The sequence below is a fragment of the Panicum virgatum genome, chromosome 3K (genome assembly GCF_016808335.1).
Source record: "Panicum virgatum strain AP13 chromosome 3K, P.virgatum_v5, whole genome shotgun sequence".
Taxonomy (NCBI): Eukaryota; Viridiplantae; Streptophyta; class Magnoliopsida; order Poales; family Poaceae; genus Panicum; species Panicum virgatum.
This window is the reverse complement of record NC_053138.1, coordinates 6260924-6281599: the sequence shown is the minus strand read 5'-3', so window position 1 is coordinate 6281599 and position 20676 is coordinate 6260924. Positions and strand designations below refer to the sequence as shown.

Here is a 20676-nt window from a genome sequence, read left to right as displayed (position 1 = left end):
AGATAAACCGGGCTAATGACAAAATAAATGCTGGAATGGAGCTATGGGCTAGCTCCTTTCAAAAGTTTGAGAAAAATAAAAAAATACATCTTTGAATTTCGTCAATAAGATTTGGAGATGTTGAGACATTACTTCCGTTTTTAGATAAGTTGATCAAAATAAACTCGTAATTTTGAAAATTTTGGCTCGTGGCGGAGCTCAGCTCGCTTGCCGACGGTGCACTGGGAGGCGCGCCGGGGCATGGTAAGAGAATAGGGATAGGAGAGAAGAGAGAGAGGAGAGGAGAGGAGAGGATAGAAGAGAGGGAGAGAAAGGAGGGCTGACATGTGGGCCCTTCACCATGTGGCATTTATGTCACCAAATTCACCCAGCAAAACCATCCGATGGACAAATATGAATGGTTTTGAGAGTTGCATGGCTAAATATTACTGGTTTTAAGGTTCAATGGTCAAAAGCAAAACTGAGACTATAGTTGGATGGTGAAAAAATGGACTTCTTCCTATTGTATTCCTTTTCTGCAGTTGAGAGTTGGTTAAGTAGGCACTGTGATTTTGATTGTAGAATATCCGATCCATTAACCTTTTTTATCTGTGGATCATCAGATGACTTATTAAATTCTAATAGAATGCGTGGCCTTAGGTGGATGGTTGAGCTGGTGAGCACCAAACTAAAGTTACCACCGCTATTTGGCTCCATGGGCTTATCAGCATAACATAAATAGCATATTGAAAGGTTAAACAACAACACGTCAACACCTACCCCTGAAGCAACTGGGGTTGAAAAAGCAACATTCAGAAATTTAATCTGATTTAGTAATCCAATTATACTAAGATAAAATGGGTATTTATAAACTTAGAGTCCCATGGTTTATGCTAACTATTAATTAAAGTAGGTTAAGAAAAATAGGAAATAAACAAAAAATCTCAAGAAATATGCCATTTCACCTACTCCCCCGCTATACCGAAGGGCCCGCCTGCCTCCTTGGCCGCCGTCCGGGACGACCGTGGAAGGGCGGGAAGCAAGAGGAGTTTCCCGCGCTCAGCGGCCGCCAATCCATTGCCGTCCCCCCCGCGGCCCAATCCCAAACTAGGGTTTGTTCCGCCCGCCCCTCAATCACCGTTCCTCATGGCTCCCAAGCGCCGCCTCGCGGATCAGAGCTCGCCGGCGCCGGCGCCACCTCCTCCCCTGCGGACGCCTAAACGTCAGCCGGTGGTCGTCTTTGCCCACGGCGCCGGTGCCCCCTCCTCCTCCGATTGGATGGTCCAGTAAGTTGTCTCCGCCTCTCGCTAGCGGTCAATCGGATCTTCTGATACATTCTCTGGTAAAACAACATTCATCTCCCGCGAGACCTGCAACATAATGTGCTAAACCGGATTGGTTGTGCTAGCTGGAAGGAGATGGTGCAGGACGCCCTGGATGCTGTCGAAGTGGTGACCTTTGACTACCCATGTTAGTTTATTCAGTAGAAAGTAGTAGTTGCTAACTCGTTATCCTTGGCCTGCCATTTCGCCGGATCAAATTTTGTCAGCAAGAGCTAACTGGTGGCATGGCAATGTTAACTCGCAGATATGTCAGGTGGGAAGCGCAGGGCGCCGCCAAAGGCAGAGAAGCTTGTTGATCATCACCTGGGCGTCGTGAAGGATGCTGCCGCCAAGTATCAGGAGCATCCTCTCATTTTGATGGGGAAGTCCATGGGATCGAGGTAATTTTCAGTGGACAAATATGTGTCTTTTTGCTTGGTTCAACATTTGATTGCTTGTAGACTGTTATCAACGCTAAATGTTCTTCTGAGTTCTGATATGAGTATCTGACTATGGTGTATCAACATTCTCAGGGTCAGCTGCATGGTGGCAAGCTCCGATGACATTGATGTTTCTGCTGTTGTATGCTTGGGTTACCCTTTGAAGGTTCCTATCCTGCCACTGTCTAGTTGATCTGCACATTTCTTTATGGTTCCCTTGTTCCTGAATATTATCTTCTACTGGGTACTCTTAAACTGATGTCCAGATAAGAAATGGGTTTCTATTTCCTTTGTAGCTTTGATTCGAACGGATGATGGTTGCTGTGTCATTTAAGTGCTTGCTTTTGCACCCACTATTTTGTAGCTTTATGAATTGATGTTTTGTTACAAGTGGTTATCAATACTGCCATTCCTGGAGATGGGACCACAAATTTCTCATTTTGTTCCTCTCTGAACATGCTTGTTTTCCGCTCCCAACTGTCCTTGGAACCTGACATCATGTTGTTTTCAATCCCTCACTCCTATAACCAGAAACCTGTACTGATCACCATTAAATTACAATTTTGAGGAATCAATCTTATTTTCATCTCATTGTGCTTTATTCAACTTAGGGAGTGAATGGAGCGGTGAGAGACGAGACACTATTACAGATGAAGGTTCCAACAATGTTTGTTCAGGTAATGTAATTTCTCTTGATCTTTTTTCTGATATTGTAAAGTGAAACATAGTAAATTACTAAATTGTGTTTCTCTTTTTACTTTTGTTAACAGGGAAGTAAAGATGGTTTGTGCCCCTTAGATAGACTTGAGTCCACTCGCAAGAGAATGAACTGCATGTTATTGATGGTGGTGACCACTCTTTTAAGATTGGCAAAAAATACCTAGAGTCTAGAGGGTTAAATCAACATGATGCTGAAATGGAAGCTGTTAAAGCGATTTCACAGTTTGTTCAGAACACCTTCAGTGAGATCTGTAGCTAGCCATCTTGTATATTTTCCTTATAGCACCTCATGGTGACGAGACCTTAATCTTGGGCTTTGTACATTAATGTAATCCTTTAGTGCAAGATGCTAGTACTGATTTCAGTCTTCATCCATTACATGTTCTTTTGACGTTACACGATCACATGCTAGAAATTATCATCTAACATTTTCAAATTCACTGATATTTCTTTCTTGGCTGGTAATCTTTGTATCATGAATATATCAGTGTGACTGACTGTGATTATGGTGTTATTGTTACCCAGGAGTTCATTTGTCAATGTAAACTGCTAAATATGAATGCACACAATTAGGTAACTGCGTAGAGAAGTATTTCCTTGTTACAATTGAGCAGACAAATAGTTTATTCCATCATGGAATTATTGTGCTGTCAAAAATGTCGCTCTCTGTTTTGCTCTCTTTGCAGCCTTTGGAACTCATGGTGTTCTTTCAATATTATTTATGTCCTTTTGAACTCGTGCCGCTGAGAGTTCATATTACATTGATCGAAGAAAAACATGATCTAATATTCTTTGGTTGGCTATATGTAATTGTATGTGTTACTTGATTCTTATTACATCACAAATGTTAGTTTACTTTATCCTTGTAAAAACTCTGCATCTATTATCTTCATTCACTCATATGAACTTGAACACTGTCCACTAAGTTGAGGATTCCTGGTATGTCCATGCTTTATTTTGGTGAGCAGATGGTGTCAGTGTGAGTTTCAACTTAAATCTTATTATATGTTTATTTATTCCCATTCACTGACTCAAATCAATTTCGTGGAATCAGCTTTTTGCTTGCCTTTTGTTTTCCTCTTGGGCATTTAATGCCAAAAGGTGTGAGAAAATTCACTTTAGAAAGTAGCAGATAACTAAATGCATGTTAAAGCTACCAAACTGATCTCTTCTGCATTTTGCTGATCAATAGATATCATGTACAAGGTAACCAGAGAGGCAATCAGTTAGAAGGATAATGCCATTGGAATTTTGAAGCTGCTGTCAAGAAGAGGTCTCGCACAGTATGAACTTAATATGAAGACTATTTCCTTGAGTTTTGATAGAAATCTGACCATGGATATTACATTATTTTGATCAACTCAGCTTAATAGACACGAAAAGTCTTGAGGTAAGGAGTCAATCGTTAACTTTGCAGTTTATGACATGTCTCAACTTCGAATGGCAGCCAATGATTGCTAGCTTTTGAAATGATCTGAAACCGATCCACTTTGTCAATATGTATCTCAGAGTAGTTGCATGGATGGACTCCAGTTTTTATTTGGACCCAACTTCTAGATTTATTGTGGACCTTATTTGCATTCACCATTCAGCTTAATAGCTTATGACTGATTATGGGATGTTCTGACTTTGTGGCTTCTCTGGATGATGTCTTAGGACAATTTAGCTGCATGATATACAACCCATGTTTTCAAGTCGTCTGATTAATCGCGATTAATCGCCCAGGTCGGTTCTCCAAGTCCGACCAGCACCACCGACCCGACCAGAGCGACCAGAAACCTGGTCGTCCGATTAGTTGTCCACTAATCGCGATTAGTCGGTCGACCAGGGCATTTCTCGACCAGGGCAGCATGAAGGTTTCTCACTTTCTCCTAACAACTTCATTTTTTTTGTTTCAGCAGCAGGGATTCAGCAAGAAGAATATGGAGTTTTGGACAAGAAGCTGGAGTTCTGGAGAGCAAATATCAAAAGTAAGTCACCAAAACCTGCAGAATTGCTTGCTGTATACTATATTGTATATATATAATTATATATACACTATATAGTATATACTGAACATGTAGACATATGGACGATTAGGGAACGACCAGGCTAGACCAGGTCGACCTGGTCGTCGACTAATCGCGATTAATCGCCTGGTCGGTCCCTAGGCGACCAGGACCGACCAGCCGATTTGAAAACATTGTATACAACAAACAAATAAGTGAATATCCAAAACTCCAAATGGCACCATAATATTCCCTCTCATGTTAGGTATGCAGCAATGGTGCTTCTGGGGAAAAGAGGGTATACTTGTTCCATGTCAAGGCTTATGTTCTGTCGTGTCTTTACAACTGGTTGCCACTTCCATATCATTTCCCATATTGTTTTGCATCTTTGGTCTTTCCTTGCTTCTGCTGTAAATACAGTAGACAACCAACTGAAGGATGCCTGTTGCACACCCAACACAGTTTGGCAACTTCAGGAGAAAACAGGTAGGTTAGTACAATAATGCGGTTGTACCAAATGAAGTCACATGATAATATGTTTTTATTTCATTTTAAGTCCAGATTGCATAGGTAGTTCATTTTGACAGAGCAGTAGGGGAGTGCCCTACTTTTATTATGTTTTTTCCTCATTTGACGAGATTGCATATGAAGTTACCAACCGTAATATAGGGATCCCTGCCTAGGAGTCCATATACCATCCAGATTAAACTGGTTAAGAAGGAAAACAATGACAAGTAGAAAGGCATGAACTCCACACTTCTCGTCCTTACAACTTGTTTCTGCAATTGCGGGATTGCAAAAAGGTTAAATAATTAGATAATGTGTCAAAAAATGGAAAAAAATATCAAGTGCATAATTATAAACTATTTTCTTCTAGTTTTTTTTCCTTGTCTATATTAATGCATTTTTATGTAGTAATTTAGTATATGGGAAGTATTTATAGAGTTGTTGCATATCTTATGGAACTTATTCTAGTTTCATACATTTTGTCAATCTTAGATCAATATGCGTGATTTTGTGATGATGCCTGTAATTATTTGTATCTCAGTCCATGTTTCTTGAGGTGCTATAACTAATAGTACTCACCACAGCAACAAGAGGAGAGCTGTACATCAGCATGGCAGACAATACACCAATACTTCCAACAAATACCTTTCGTATGTGGTGGGTGTGGATTATAAAGCATGAGATTAATATGGTCATGCCGAAGATTGCCAGAAACAGAGATACAATTAGGATAACGAGCTTCTGCAAATTTGTAAGGATTCTTGGTCAGCTCATGAATACTGAATCCTTTTTTAGGCATAGTTTGGTACTTTCAAAAACTTCATGCTGACATGCATAAAACTTCGATGCCTACCTGGACAAAACTAATGTAATAGCATCATTATATATTTATGTTTAAAGAATAAAGGAAAAACAAAGTTTGGATATTTGTTATGTATTGTGTGTGTTGTAGAAGAATATATGATATGATTTTTGTAAATTAAGAGAAAGCAAGACCTTAATTTAACATTTGTTGTGTTGCTGCCTTTGGGTAGCCATGTTTCAATAATATTTTTCTTTTCTCGAACACGCAGGAGAGCCGCGTATCTTTGTATTAAGAGAGAATGTTTCAATAATATTTACACATTCACATAATCAACATGACATCCATTTTAGCAGGGCTAATTGAACATGAAGATTGAGGAATCGCATCATGGCCTCAATAATTGCTTACATGGCGCTGCATGAAGGAATTGATTTGCTTTGAAGTTTGAGCTGAACTGTATACTGGCATATTGTGTGGCAGTATGCGGAATTTTGTTCTGTATAGTTTTTTTTTGAGTGGGGTAGGGGGTGGGGGGTGAACCCATTTGCTTCTACTTTTTACAGTTTAGATCTGCTGATGTCCTACTGATTTGAGCTTACCATATCAAGTATGATAGTGGAAATGACTAGAGAAGCCTGACAGAGATTAGCATCCAGCTACCTTAAGGAACAATATTGAGTTCTTTAGAAACGACTTACCTTTTTCTCTCTTGGTGCAAACCATAGGTATATGCCGATGAATGATATTTCAAAGATTACTCCTATTGAGCTGATGAGGAAAACTGTCAAGTTCTTCCACCCAGAGCTAACAATTGGAAAACCATACCAGCTATATGTGAGGCAGCTGAACAGAGTCAGGATATACGGTATGCATGAGAATTCGCCTACACTAGCCTCCTTGATTACTCTTTTAAATGTCAATCTGGAAACCAAAGTGAAAACAATACAACAGTAAGTAGTATGCCATGCTGTGTTTATGATCATATTAGTTAAGGATGTAATCATGTACATTGGTGCTGAATAGAGAAGCATACAGACTGCACATCCTGCAAAAAAGAGCCAAGGTAGTGTTAGAAGGTTGAATTAATTTGCTTTCAATATAAGCAGGGAAAACCCTTCCACTGAGAACAATGATGAAGTGAGCTTGATTAGGTAGTTGTAAACAAAAAAAAACCTATAATTCCAAGTATCACACGTATGCTAGTAACCATTTTTATGCTCTGAAGTCTTCACTAGCCTTGCTACAGGAGGCGAGGAGCTAAAATGATTCAGATACATTGGTTACAATAATGCTGGCCTATTTATAGAAAGCAAATAATTTTTAAAGCAGGAGGCAAAGATATTGCTCAAGCCACCATGGTAGAATGTTACATGTGAATTGCCTACTTTTCTGTTCATATGAAAAAATATGTGAATGGAAAGCAGACAAAGTCTTAGTCTTTCATATTTTGGCAGGCATCTACCTAGTAGATTCCACCTATAAGCCTTTAAGAATCATAAAAGCTTTCATGTTTGATTGTGGTGCATTGGGCGGCTTGGTTTGCCGGAGCATCTGTTGTAGTTTATTATATAATAACATTGAATGAGATTGCTTGACCATGCAGATGTAGGGTGATGTTGAAATTTCTATTGCAAATATTGCTCTTGGATTGTGGTAAGTAGTGCACGACGAAAAGAAAACAATAAATATCTGAATTATTCTTTGTTAGATGAATAATTTCTGAGAATAATGGAGTTGTATCCTCTAGGTACTTCTGAGTAATAGTTGTTAGATAAATTATAGTTGCAGAAAATGTAACAACTAGATAGATCCATCTCATTTTTTTCCCAGAAAAAAGAAGAAATAGGACTCCACTGAAGTGTTTCAAATTTCAATTGATGTCGGATGATCATGATATGGCCATGCTGGATCCTTAGATTCTGAAATAATTTGCATCCCAGGATCACTCGTGGTCTCATTTTGGGTGTTTCCTCTCCTCAGCTCACCAGTCTTAGTGCTAGACAAACTTTAGAAAAAAAAAGTTATTCTATGCACATAAAAAAATCTCTAATGCTTGATGGGGGTGGCTTTGAGGACTCAGCATCATCATCATCAGACCATGACAAAAAAGAAAAGCATAATCATGTGAGGACTGAGTGCTTTCTTAGTATCGTGAGCACTCCTGCGCAAGGATTCGTTTAATTTGGACCGTTAGCTCAAAGAAGCTGCTTAGCATTGGAAGAGGCAAAGCTGGAGGCAAGTCAAAATCAAACATTCCATGAAGCTGAATATTGCCTTTCACGTCTGGCGCGCACAATGTTAAGTCCTGTAGTAATACTCTCCCAATCCCCTTTTCAGCATCCTGCAAGGGCAAGGCTGCGATTTATTCGAGTCTGAGTTGAGAGTGTAGTGGGCCGAGGGTCAGTAGCAGGGGCCCAAACAGTCTTGTGATCAAATTTTTGGTAGCATCCAATCCATGCCTCCGGAAACTTTTTTTTATTATCGGTAGGTACCATTCTAAAATCACTAGCTCTAATGTATTACTTCAGCACATTATAAGAACTCGACTAAGAAAAAAGACTACTCATCTTTTGCAGCGTTGTCTGAAATATCCGGTAGCTTGATTTCAATGAGATACATCATCCAGACCAAAAAAAAACAAAAAAGAACATCACCACCGATAACAGGAATGCCAAATAATGATCCAATTTTCATCATTTCCTACTACTAGAGCATTTCCACACATCTGCAATCTGCGCCAAAGCACGAGTTGAACCACCATCCTTGCTCAAATCATGCACCGATTTGTCTCTAAGTTCACTCGCTCGCTTTCTCATCCTTTTAGCTTCCTCCCCCACCATCGCACGTCGAATTGCACTCGCAACCTCTTCTTTGCTTATGAATCGATCGACACCGATCTTGGCTCGGACCGCCACCCCTACCTGGACCTCCATCATCGCAGCATTCGTATTTTGCTCAGCGTACAGTGGCCACGCTACCATGGGCACACCATTGATAACACTCTCCAATATCGAGTTCCACCCGCAGTGCGTCACGAAGCACCCGACCGACGGATGCCCTAGTATAGCTGTTTGTGGGGCCCAAGAGTTCGTCACTAACCCCAACCCTCTAGTCATCTCCATGAATCCCTCGGGCAAGAAATCCAATGAAGTGTCCTCCTTACCGTTCTGAGTCCCGAAGAATGCTCCATTCGCCAAACTTTGATGTGGTCTCTTGACAGCCCAAATGAATCTACACTGGCTGAGCTCCAGCCCAAGCGCCAGCTCAGCCGTCTGCTGCCATGTAAGCGTGCCACCGCTGCCAAATGACACGTAGACCACGGATCCACGTGGCTGCTGGTCTAGCCATCTGATGCACCCGTGGTCGCCGACCGGTCTGGTCCAGACCAGTGGTCCGACCGGGTGGACCGGTAGCTCCAGACCGTCCATGCCGTCGCCCGCCGCGGGCTCGATCTCGCGGGAGGTGTTGACAAGAATGCCGTCGACTTGTTTCATAGCCTTGGCCATGGACACAAATCCGGCGTACATGCTGCTGCTCCGGTCGGCGAGCATGGAGGCCGGCAGCTCGTGAGCGTGGATGGGCACGCAGCCAGGAAGACGGATCGGCTCGGCGGCGTCGCGGTGCTCCCCGGCGCGCGCGGCGTCGATCCCGGGGAGGTGGAGCAGCAGGGACAGCGTCGTCCACGGCGAGGTGAAGAACATGTAGAGCGGCACGCCCATCTCCGCCGCGACGCCGCGCGCCCGCACGCCGATCATGTCCACCACGAGCGCGGCGAGGGGCGCGTCCGCGTCGGCGGCCAGCGCGCGCGCCAGCTCCCGGATGCGCGGGACGTTGGAGGCGACGGCGTGCTCGGCGCGCTCGCGCGCGGAGGGCGGGAGCGCGTCCTCCGGCGGCGGCGCGGGCAGCGCGACGAGGTCGACGGCGTCGGGGGCGGCGGCGGCCACGGCGAGGTACTGGTCCGAGGGCGGGGACGTGGCCGAGGCGAAGAGGAGCGTGGCGGCGAGGCCGTGGTCGGTCGCGAGGCGGCGCGCGAGCTCCACGAAGGGGATGAGGTGGCCCATGCACGGGCTGCACAGGAGCAGCACGCGCGGCCGCGCCATGGCGCGCAGGCGGTGAGGTGCGCCACCGCAGGGCGAGTGCGCGGCGAGAGCTTGGAGTGGAGTGCTCGCGCAGTTGCTCTTCTTCTTGGCTTCTTGAAGCCGATCGAGAAGGCCGGGCTCGGCGAATCGTCAGCTCCTGTAGCAGTACGTAGTTTTCTGTGCACAAGACGACGAAGTTTGTTGACCCGATGCTGTTTTTGCGGCGGTCGACGCTCTGCCCGCGCACGTGGGGGCTAGTGGGCCGCCCTCTTCACATATACCCTGCCTTTCCTAGTTTCAATTTTCACATTCTCTTTTCTAACTTTTATGTTTATAATTTTAATCTTCAACGTTTTTTTCTTTTGAATTTTTTTTATCTCGAAATTTTGTGTCAGAATATTTATCTCCAATTTCTCCATCTCAGAATCTTTTGCTTCGACTTTTTTAGCCCCCAAATTTTTTCTTGTACAAAAATTTTGCACCACGACTTTTATCTTCAAAATTTATGGATCTCAAAATATTCTAGTCCAAACTTTAATGTATTCTAATTTTTGTCTTCAAATTTTTTGTTTCTTTAATTTTTTATCTTGAAATTTTTTGTGAAAACATTTATCTCCAATTTCTCTATCTCAGAATTTTTTGCTTGGACTTTTTTGGCTCCCAATTTTTTTCTTGTACAAAAATTTTGCACCACGACTTTTCTCTCCAAAATTTGTCGATCTCAAAATATTCTTGCCCAAACTTTTACAGAATCTTTCTGTTTAGAGTTTTTTCTTTCGAATCTATTTCTCAAAGTTTTGTTCAGAATTGTTTGTATAAATTTGGTTAACTTTTTTATTTGTATAAATCACCTGTGCTTGAATCACGTGTGCTGGGATATATCGACCGTACAGAGCCGAACTTCCAGGCGACCGCAAATTAGCGGCCCCGTTTGTTGATCTCGCCTGATAAGTCGTAGTGATGTTTGCATCACTGCCTGCGTCACTCATGCAATTATTACGTGCTGGGAATTTCTAATTCGCGAGCGCTCGCCAGGAGACTCATCGAGCGAGTGATTCCCCGACGGCTCCGAACTTTCCTTTTTTGGAAGGTTTTATTTTCCGTAATTTTTCTTTTTTAGAAAGTTATAAAGTTGTACATATAACTTTTGTGTATAATTTTTATATTCAAAAAATTTTATGGTATATTTCTAGTAAAATTGTTATTAGAGAAGTTTTGAACAATTTTTTGATGCATAATTTATCCTTACAATTTTTCTGAATAACTTCTTAGTGATAACCTTTAATAACAAGTTTCACAGAAAATATAGTGCTAAAAAAATTTACAAATAAAATTATAATTAAAATTTTATGTATAATTGTTCTAATTCAATTTTTATAAATAACAAATAATCACCTCAGGATTGATTTATACATAAAACTTCTTCGCACAAAACTTTTTGCATAACTCTTTCTAGATAAACGTTTTAAACATATGAATTTGATTAGATGTATAACTAGTGGTTGTAGCTACCCAGATAATGCTAGCCACACACGCTCTGGTGATAATGATCGAAAGGATGACCCGGCGTTGAGTGGAGAGCGTCGGGCGCGGGGCGCGCATCGTTCGCCAGCATCAGCTCTGGCGAGCGGTTGCGGAATTGGATTCCTCCAGCTCTCACGAGCATTCAAGCTTGGAGATCGACGTAGTTCGAAATTTATACTGCGCAGTCAAAATGGGCGTCGACGACGGACGGCCGCTGCTTGCAACAAGCTGCTGCACAAGTGCTCCGCTGATGCTTATTATTCAACTTTAATTTAACTAATATTAATCTGCAGTTACTGAAGCTTCGAATGTGTCTTATAGCAGCAAAAAAGAAAGGAAAATAAAAATTGCTTCAATTTCTTCAAAATTTTTTTGCTTCATAGGCCCAATGGGCTGACCGATGATGACAGCCAGGCATTAAGTGGGCCAGCCGTCCCGTCCAAAACTTAGAACCGGCCCACGGTGACTTTCCTAAAAAACAAAACAAAAAACGGCCCACCACGTCTCTGAGTTGTAATAGGAGCTTGTAGTAGTTGCGAGGACTCCTCATTGCTCGTCGAACGTATTTCGTATGGAACTCAGCGTTAGAATTCGAACTCCACCCTGTTTGTGTGTGTAATCGTATTCCCGGTATAATACTCGATCATGGAGCCCCTGCAGTGTGTGCACGGTAACACGCAGCTAGTTTCCGTTCTAGGCGTCGCCGGCCGGCCGGCGTGCAAGTCGGCGAAGAAGAGAGGACCAGCCATGGCGTCGTGTTGGTCGTCGGTGCTGGCCGTCCTCGGCGTCCACGCACACGCAGCCAGCGCGGACGACCCGGCGGCGGACGCGGAGAAGGGGGAGGGGAGCAAGGCGGCGGCGCTGCACCGCAGGCTGCTCGACTACTGGGCGGCCGCGGCAGCGGAGAAGGAGGTCAGGAACCTGACGGCGGAGGTGCGGGCGCTGGAGCGCGCGCTGGCGGAGGCGGGCGCCGCGCGGGAGGCGGCCGAGGCGGAGCGGCGGGAGGCGGAGGCGCGCGCCGACGCGGCGGAGGCGGAGCTGCGGGCGGCGGCGGAGCGGCACGAGGCGCAGGTGGAGGAGCTCCGGCGCGCGCTGGACGCGCAGGAGGACAGGGACGCGCGCATCCGGGAGCTCGAGGACCGGATCAAGGAACTCAACACCACCACCAGCAAGTGGCGCTTCTTCTAGTCCTACGTTCTTCGTCTCGGGTTGATTGATTTCTTTACTTTTTTTAGCTGAACGAACAAGGAGGAAAAAAGACGGAAAGTTGTTAATGTTATGCGACAATTATATTGTCGTCGTTAACTTGTTATGATGGATTGACGGGGAAAAAAACCTTGTGTTTCTGAAATTGCTAGTATGAACTGAAAGGATGTTTCTGGTTAACTGTTGCATGCCAGAACATGCTCTTTTATATTATTGCTAAGTTTTTGCCAGCGACAGTAAACACTTGATAAATTTAAGATCGAATTTCTTTTATTAGCATGTTTCTGAAAGACCGACGTGTGGAGCTGAAACACTGAAGCCTGAAGGGCGGATTACAGGATAGTCGGTAGGCATGAAAAGGCAGCCTGCAGGGTAGCATCTGGGATGTCAGACTTTGTGATACTCACAGGCGCGTGCCCATGCATGAACAGCAGTAGCACCACCAGTTCAACAAGGGTTACTTCCATCAGGCCACTGAAAATAACCGGCAGCAGAAGCCCAATTTACAACATGGAAACAAAATACACATCTTGCAGATCGCAATTAAGCATATACTGGGTTAACCACTTGGCTATTTGTTGCTACTAACCCAGCATCTTTAAACCAAAAAACATACACACTTTTACCAGTATAAGCAATTTACTGCCTTGTCCTCTCCACTTTGCTGCTGTGATGTACCACTGCTGGCGGGAACCTGATTCTGCATCCAGTAAACTCTACAACGTGGTATTATGACCGAAGAGCACACCATCTAAATCCAGACAGTTCATCAATCCAGTGCCATCTTCATAACAAGATCATTCCACGCATCAATAGGCCCAGGCACACACCAGTGCAAACAATCGTTCTGAACGGATACAGCATTCTTGCTGTCCTTTGTGAATGGATAAGGTGTTCGGTAAGGCCCAACATGGCCGTCTGGTCTCAAGTAAGAGAGGCTGTAAGTATCCATGAGCTTCAGTCTCTCCACATCGCCGGAACCCCTCAATGCAGCTTCAGCCTTGTTAAACTCTTTAAGTTCGATTCCCCTCATGACACGTTCATTGTACCCCTCCTGGTACTCTCTCTTCTTGTATGGCGCCACCCTATTACAAGATCCTCCATTGTACCACTCACCGTTCTCGAAGTGATCTGGCGACCAGGTCCTGAAGAATATAACTGGCTTGTGTTTTGCTGAAATGATGAAGCTGAAAACCTTTTGCAGAGTCTTATGATACAGGTGCTCAAAGCCAAGTTCAATCAGGTTCTTGTTTTGACAATAATGACAGCCCACCACTGCACCATTCTCCCAGTAGACTGCTGTCTTAAGAAACCACTGTCCACCGGAAATAATAATATAATCAAAACTCTCATACTGACTTGTCCAGCTAGCATCAAGTATGTCAAGGTGGAGCTGGACTTCAGAGGTAGATACACCATTCTCATTCTCAAAAACATCAGATTTGATGAGGAAAGGAGCCCAGACGAGTGACACTGTGAAGTTGTAGGATCGGAAGTGCCATCTCCTGTTTTTGTATTCCTTATCATGGTAAACCTCAACAGGTTCTTCAGCCTAAACAAACAGCAAGCAGATCTCCTGAGCATAATATAGCACTGCAGGTGAACAGCCAAAAGAAAAAGAAAAAGAAAAACTAAAACAATCCCATAAATTTTCCTTATGGAAGATAGATTAGAGCATTAGGGAATTTCCCTCACAGCACCATATTCTATCAGGTAAGGAATTAAAATAGCAAAACCCAGCAGCAAGAAGTGAATAGACCCAATTTTGGCAACACTGCGAAGGAGCATGACAAGCAGTATTCATAGATTAATGAACAAATGAGTTCCCACTATTCCAGTAAAAATGTAGCAACAAGACCTTTACTTTATAGTGTCTCGTGAGTACTTGATATCAAGCTAAATACCATATCTGGTAGCCTTAAAAAAACATTAATATCTAATAATTCAGAGTGCAGCTTCGGAAGGGAAAAAAGTGAACTTTTGTGCAAGTTCCCATCACATTCAAACATAGACATATAGTACATATATCGAGGAACATTATGGTCAATGAATGGTCAGGTACTACATCATTTGAGAATGAGAAAGTAAAGTTGGTAGCATTTATACCTTAGATAGAAGGCATAACAATGACTGGACTTGGTTACGAAGAATGGAGTCACCAATCAGGCCCCAAGCTTTGTTTCTCATTGAATCTAGAAATCTGACAGCGTTAAATGGTGGAAGATCACATCCATAAGGTTTCCACTTCCAATGGAGATATCCCTTATCAGGTCTACCATTCATCATGCAGTTCTGATGATCATCAATAAATCGACAGCTTGCATTCGTATAGGCTGGGCCAGAGGGGTCTGGTATCCATTCCCCATTGAAAAGATTACATTTTCCTACACACGTAACACCTCACATAAGATACTAGAAACAAGAACAACAATGAATAAAACATTTAAGTTTACTCATATTGCTTCTCCTTTCATGGTTCTAAAACTTGGTAACCCTGTACTTGTAATATATAACGGGTATAACATACTACATTCAGTTACAAATAAAATGCCATCCTAGAAAGCATTCAGTTGAACTACTTAAATATAGATCAACAACAATTTGTATAAAATTGTCCTTCACCACTGTATGGGAATATAAAAAAGATAGACCGACAAATTGAATTGTAAAAATACTTTCACATTATGGAAACTTTATTAGGACTCCAAAATCACATGTAAAAATTTAGATTTCAAAACCATGTCAATCTACAAAATGAAACATGTGAGTTGTGACTAGAGGGTGCTTGTCCATAGCCTATAATATTGGCAGTTTATAAAGCTCAACCTCATTTTCACAGGCAAAAGTTGATAACAGTGAACACCCCCCCTCCCTCTGGAACTCACGAGTCATGATGCTAAAATGTTTCAATGGAAATAAGGATATTCAACTAATATAGTCGGTCCCATGTTTTTAATGCACAAGCACAATGGAATAAGATCATCCCAGTCTCTCCAAGCATGCACACAGGCTAAAATTATTACAGTCTCTCAGCACAGTAGGTCGAACAGCAATGACCTAACTTATGAAAGTTTAACAAGACAAATAACATCTATGGTGCCATGCTTGTACAGCAACTATAGTTAACTTGGTCGCTGTCCTCAATTCTCATTTATCATGATTGCAAAAATGTAAACAAGCGATACAGAACCTAGACGAGCAGGTGAAGCATTCTAATGGACGGATCACAGGAAACCCAGGGACTGATGATCCAATGTGCCTACTGGCAAGACTGACATGATGCTCTTTTATGCCTCCATAGGTTGTTGACGTGCCATGTGCATGAATTGGGCAACAAAACAAGGCACCAAGAGATGTATCAGGGAGCCTCTTCAAATTGGCAATGCGATAGAACCAAATAGCATGCAAACAATTGGAAAATAACACTGGATAAGGGTGTTGAGAAGTGCCACCAATGCAGAGTTGCAGACCACCTGATGGAGGATGTCAGACAAAAGGACTGCTTGAAGTAGTAGAGACACAATAGCTCTCTCTGTTCGTCAATCAGCCACAGCAATCAGCCAATATTGTTCTTCTGGCCTTTTGTACTATTTTTACTAATCCATGTTATCTTCTTTTCTTTTTTTTCATGTTAATGAAAAGTAGAGCTCCGGCATCCTTCCTTTCTCTCTTTTTTTTAAATAAAATAAAACAAAAACTCAAGAATCACCAGACACTTTTAATTAGTAAATTCAATATATTTAAAGTGAATCATTTTAGATGCATTTTGAACTTCATATGACTACACCCATAAAGAAAGTGTTCAGCAAAAAATCATTGGCAGTATTAACTAAAATCTTGGTAAAGATGGCAGTATTAACTAAAATCTTGGTAAAGACCAAAATGCACTGCTTCCTTCTGTTTCTTCTTTTATCCAATTACTAAAGCAAGAGCTAAATCTACCTACATGAACACTAAACACCCTTTTTTTTTGAGGAAATAGATGGGGGAGCACCACACTTGTCAGGAATCAATTGGAATCGAGAAATGCATAGGCAGGACAAACAAATGCAGCTCCTAGTTCTCGAACGATCAAAGAACTATTTTAACTCATATCTATGATCCACAGGTGGCCAGGTGGTAGCTTTGTCAACGTACAGAGAATAAAGAACACTTCATCGAGAATTGAGGTCAAATTGCCAAACCACTCCACTCCCTTTCTAGGAACAGCTCAGTTTTTTGTGCTTTTCCCACTAGAAGCGCCTGAAATCATGCTCTTGAAAAGGTACGGGCAGCACCGAGATCTCCACTAAATCCTACTATTTCAAATTTCCATTCTGAGTTAGCAAAGGGAAAATATTCAGATTTACAGTAGCGAAGAACATAAGAGTACCCAAACAGCAGACTAACAGCTCCAGCCTTTTGACATTTCCTAACAAATTGCGGTACATAACAATTCACATCACCGATGAAATGGGGATCAATCTACAATAAACTCTTCAGCTAATAATTTGATCCCCCAAATAAAGACCCAATTTCTTTTCTTCAGCAACTTCAGGACATTGCTACGTTAGCATAAAACCCCAAGAAAATAGCCACCAAGATTCCTTTTTTTTTTTGGAAACGACATCCAGATTCAGAAATACATGATCAAAGACCGCAAATCCCGCAATCCCAACTCCCAAGTTCACCAAAGGTGTTAAACCCTAAGATTGCACGTCAGGGTAACAACTAGCAACCCTTAAACAGCCGGGGAGTAAATCCCGCACCTTCGGCGATCTGCAGCGCTGGCGCCCGGGAGGACGGGAAGGAGCAGAGAACCCGGAACAAGAGGCCGGCGAGGAGCAGGAACCCGACGGCCTTCACCGCCAGCGGCCCTCCCAGCGCCCACCATTTCCCCGCGCCGCGGCCCCACGGCGACGGCGGCGACGCCGACCACCACATCGGGCTCGAACCCATGAACCAGCGCGACGGCGCGGACAGCGGAGCGCTATGGAGCAGAGGGGCTCGAGAGAGAGAGAGAGCGAGTGGGGGACTGGGATGGGAGGGTGGGGAGGCAGCAAGAGGCGAGAGCGACCGACGGCGACCGAGCCTTATGGGAGAGACGGCGACGTGTCTGCTGATGATGTCGACGAGACGTTGGTTTGCAACGTGAAGTCGGCGATAATCTCGCGTTGGGTGGAACCGTTTGACTGGTGTAGTCGGTGCACCAGGGCAACTTTTTGCTGGAGGGCATTCTTAAATATTTATTTTTGCTAATAGACATCGGCCATATTTGGTTTTGGGAAAAACTTTTTATTTCTTTGACCACTGATTAGAGTATTAAATGAAATCTAATTATAAAATAATTTCCATAATTATAGTATTGTAACATGTCTTATAGCTAATAAGATCTTTAACCCCATGATTAGAAGATGATTAAGGGTGGTTAATGTAGCATCACTGTAGCCAATTATGGTGGAACTTGGCTCATTAGATTTGTCTCGAAAAATTACACTTATCGTGAAAAAATTTCGTAAATAAACTTTGTTTAGTATTCCATACATACATTCGTTTTTTTATGAAAAAAAATTTCAAGGTGCTAACCAAATATAGCCATCATTCAGTAGGAGTATCTTTGTTGTTGGGCATTTGTTCACTTACACTCATTTGATGCTGGAGATCAAGTCTACTAAAAATATTAATATTCTAATATGGAGGAGAGTGATAAACTGAAATTCATTTCTATCCCTATTAAATAACTTGCCATGTAGGTAAAATGTTGATATGGCAACATAATTAATGAAGAAAGAGAGCAAAAATACTAAAAACGATTTTCTGAGGAAGAAACTAAGTCTAAGTCTTCTCTTGACCTAATGCACCAAAAAATCATAAAATCGTCATTGGAGAGAAACCATTAGTTATTAGAGGGTCCGCATTACCATTGGACGAAGAAAGATAGAGTTGGGAGAGAGAAAGAAAAAATAGTTATTACTCAAAGACACCTTCACTATGGAAGTAGTTTCTATAGATGATTTCTTGTGTTATGGAAACTGTGTCAGTTTCTTACATTGTGTCAGGTACCACGATTAGGGACACCCTAATCGGGGTACTAAAATCACCCTAAAAACGCAAAACACACATTAGGCAACTGGGCCCACGAAGGCACACGGCCTCCTTCCAATCTGGAAGAAAGGAAATGACTCAAAGAAGCCTACCATGCGGCCCATTCACATCCCCCCTCAGACCCGCGGGGCGATTTCTGCCTCGCTCGAGGACTCCCATCGAGACCCTCGACTGCGCCCCACATCTCCGCCTCGCTTGAGGGTAGCGAACCTACCCTCGAGCAGGGCGAATCATCTCCGCCTCGCTCGAGGGTAGCGAAGCTACCCTCGAGCAGGCAACTCATCTCCGCCTCGCTCGAGGCCACCCCTCGGCGTAAAGGACAAACGGCCTTGCCGCTCACTCGCCCGTCATACGGAGCCATTAAGTGCCAACCACTCCTCCACAGCGCCCAGGACAGATGGCGTCAGGCCGCCATTCCCCACAGTGGCTGTGATCGGAGTCCCGTCCGCCAACTCCGGTCACTGCTCCGCCATCCCGGACGCTGTGGCAACACTGTGGGACCTGCGACGCGGGACGAGGCGCGCTCGGCACAGTTCCCGTTACTATTCTGCCAACTCCGGCTGTCCGGACTCCACCTCATCACACGTATGGCCCCGGACCCGCCCCCTGCTCGGGAAGGGGTCCGGCATTGCCACGTGCCCTTCAAGGAGGGGCACACAGCACTAGCAGCCGGAGGCCCGGACCTCCCCCCCTCGAGGGGTCCGAGACCTCCACGCGACCCTCGGACCTCCTTAGTGCGCACGCCAGCACTTTGTCCAGGGGGGTCCGGGATCGCCACGTGCCCCGTTACCGCCGGTGCACGCAAGACCCTGACCTGCAGGGCCCACGGAACGCCACCACGCCACATCTGGAGGACTGTACACCCTACAACGACGACCACGCCGCCTGCTGAGGTTGGCAGGACGCCGGTGCGATCTCCGCATGATCAAGGACGATATCCAGGACGACTGCCACTCCCAACGCCATGCCCCGCAGTGTACTTCCTACATTATTCGACCACTGCATCCCCGCGATTCGGGGGAAAACGACGACTTCTACGTTCCCTTGCGCATGTATACCGTCCCTCCTTGTGACTATAAAAGGAGGAGACGGGCTTCCTTTAAGGACAACGTCGCGATCACCATCACACAAGCACAACGCTCAGCACTCGATATTGGCACTCGCCTCAATCGACTCCTCCCCTAGTAGAGACCTGGGAGCTTCCCTCCCTCTCTCGCCACGCCTGTACCTCCTACTACAGGCACATCCGGTGCAAGATAATACAGTGCCCTCGCACACCCCCTTGCGGGACGTACGGCCCCGCGGCCGGAACCAGGATAAACCCGTGCGTTACTGTGTTGCCTCTTGCGTCAACATCTGGGACGAGGAAACGTGCAGCATTACTAGTTGGGATCCGGACCCCCGGGTCAGGACACCGACAGTTGGCGCGCCAGGTAGGGGCTCGCTGCGTGACATTTTCTCTTTTGTTCCCATTTGATCTCCAGGGATGGCGAGCAGTTCCAACCCATACCCCATGGGCATCTCTGATCCACTCCCAGCGGGATACATGATCTGGTTCGGGAGTCTCGAGTTCAGAGCAACCGGTAACTGTTACCTCATGGAGCTCCTCTCGCCCAGACGCAACTCGAACATTCCGGCTTCACCAGCCCGGCGCAACAGGCATTCGGGCCAGCATTCGCGACAAGCGCGTGCAGAGCGGTGCCGGGCGGCACGGCTCACCTCCCCTACGTGGGTTGAGGTTGCCATGTCGCGGCTCAGCGTCGCGGCCGACGGGCCACCGCTTCGTCATCACGTGCTTCGGCGCCGGCAGCACCGGCATCATCATCGACTGCAGCTCTAGTGCCTCCCAGGGGGGCGCGACTGCGGCATCGCCCTTCCCCATTGGGATGCGCAACGCTGCGTCCTACGCTTCTTCGTCCAGCACTAACTTCGCCGAGTACGAGGACCTGCCGGGTCATCATCTCCTGTCGATCCGCAGCCTCATCGCATCATCTCCTAACGACTCCTAACCCGACATGGCGA

The 20676-nt window shown here is 44.5% G+C and overlaps 3 protein-coding genes, 1 long non-coding RNA gene and 1 pseudogene across 6 annotated transcripts; 2 read left to right on the top strand and 3 right to left on the bottom strand.

The window, feature by feature from the left end:
* The first annotated feature begins 949 nt into the window (after positions 1-949).
* Positions 950-2905, top strand: LOC120697099 (annotated as a pseudogene).
* Positions 2906-3608: 703 nt separating this feature from the next.
* LOC120697098 (bidirectional sugar transporter SWEET3a-like) lies at positions 3609-7037 on the bottom strand. 2 transcript variants are annotated; one of them, XR_005684362.1, is made up of 7 exons: positions 6935-7037; positions 6770-6806; positions 6460-6682; positions 5536-5697; positions 5109-5228; positions 4655-4919; positions 3609-4143 (listed from the first exon to the last, which is right to left on the bottom strand). XR_005684362.1 is itself a non-coding variant. In XM_039980234.1 (7 exons), exons 1-6 carry the CDS (start codon positions 6969-6971, stop codon positions 4764-4766), a joined length of 735 nt encoding a protein of 244 aa, XP_039836168.1. In that variant the 5' UTR covers positions 6972-7037; the 3' UTR covers positions 3609-4127; positions 4754-4763. The 2 variants fall into 2 exon arrangements, 1 of the variants encoding a protein (XP_039836168.1); XM_039980234.1 differs by having other exon boundaries at positions 3609-4127; positions 4754-4919.
* LOC120697100 lies at positions 4193-7365 on the top strand. Of its 2 annotated transcripts, none has more exons than XR_005684363.1 (3): positions 4193-4431; positions 5541-5707; positions 6487-7365. It is a non-coding gene; the product is annotated as an uncharacterized LOC120697100 (long non-coding RNA). The 2 variants fall into 2 exon arrangements; XR_005684364.1 differs by having other exon boundaries at positions 4715-5707.
* Positions 7366-8308: 943 nt separating this feature from the next.
* On the bottom strand, positions 8309-10019 carry LOC120697097 (hydroquinone glucosyltransferase-like). The gene has a single exon (XM_039980233.1). The coding sequence runs from the start codon at positions 9859-9861 to the stop codon at positions 8455-8457; it is 1407 nt and encodes a 468-aa protein (XP_039836167.1). The 5' UTR covers positions 9862-10019; the 3' UTR covers positions 8309-8454.
* Positions 10020-12822: 2803 nt separating this feature from the next.
* LOC120697096 (protein trichome birefringence-like 25) lies at positions 12823-17667 on the bottom strand. The gene is made up of 3 exons (XM_039980232.1): positions 17319-17667; positions 14677-14954; positions 12823-14122 (listed from the first exon to the last, which is right to left on the bottom strand). The coding sequence occupies exons 1-3, from the start codon at positions 17506-17508 to the stop codon at positions 13340-13342; spliced, it is 1251 nt and encodes a 416-aa protein (XP_039836166.1). The 5' UTR covers positions 17509-17667; the 3' UTR covers positions 12823-13339.
* Between the last annotated feature and the right edge of the window lie 3009 nt (positions 17668-20676).

Excerpts from the sequence above, each read along its gene's own strand:
- LOC120697096 (XM_039980232.1), bottom strand. The coding sequence starts at position 17,508 with ATGGGTTCGAGCCCGATGTGGTGGTCGGCGTCGCCGCCGTCGCCGTGG. Across the intron at positions 14,955-17,318 it reads AGCGCTGCAGATCGCCGAAG|GAAAATGTAATCTTTTCAAT; the intron begins GTGCGGGATTTA and ends TTACGTGTGTAG. Across the intron at positions 14,123-14,676 it reads TGTTATGCCTTCTATCTAAG|GCTGAAGAACCTGTTGAGGT; the intron begins GTATAAATGCTA and ends CTGTTTGTTTAG.
- LOC120697097 (XM_039980233.1), bottom strand. The coding sequence starts at position 9,861 with ATGGCGCGGCCGCGCGTGCTGCTCCTGTGCAGCCCGTGCATGGGCCAC.
- LOC120697098 (XM_039980234.1), bottom strand. The coding sequence starts at position 6,971 with ATGGTTACTAGCATACGTGTGATACTTGGAATTATAG. Across the intron at positions 6,807-6,934 it reads TGTGATACTTGGAATTATAG|GATGTGCAGTCTGTATGCTT; the intron begins GTTTTTTTTTGT and ends TCTTTTTTGCAG. Across the intron at positions 4,920-5,108 it reads GCAGGGATCCCTATATTACG|TTGCCAAACTGTGTTGGGTG; the intron begins GTTGGTAACTTC and ends TTTCTCCTGAAG.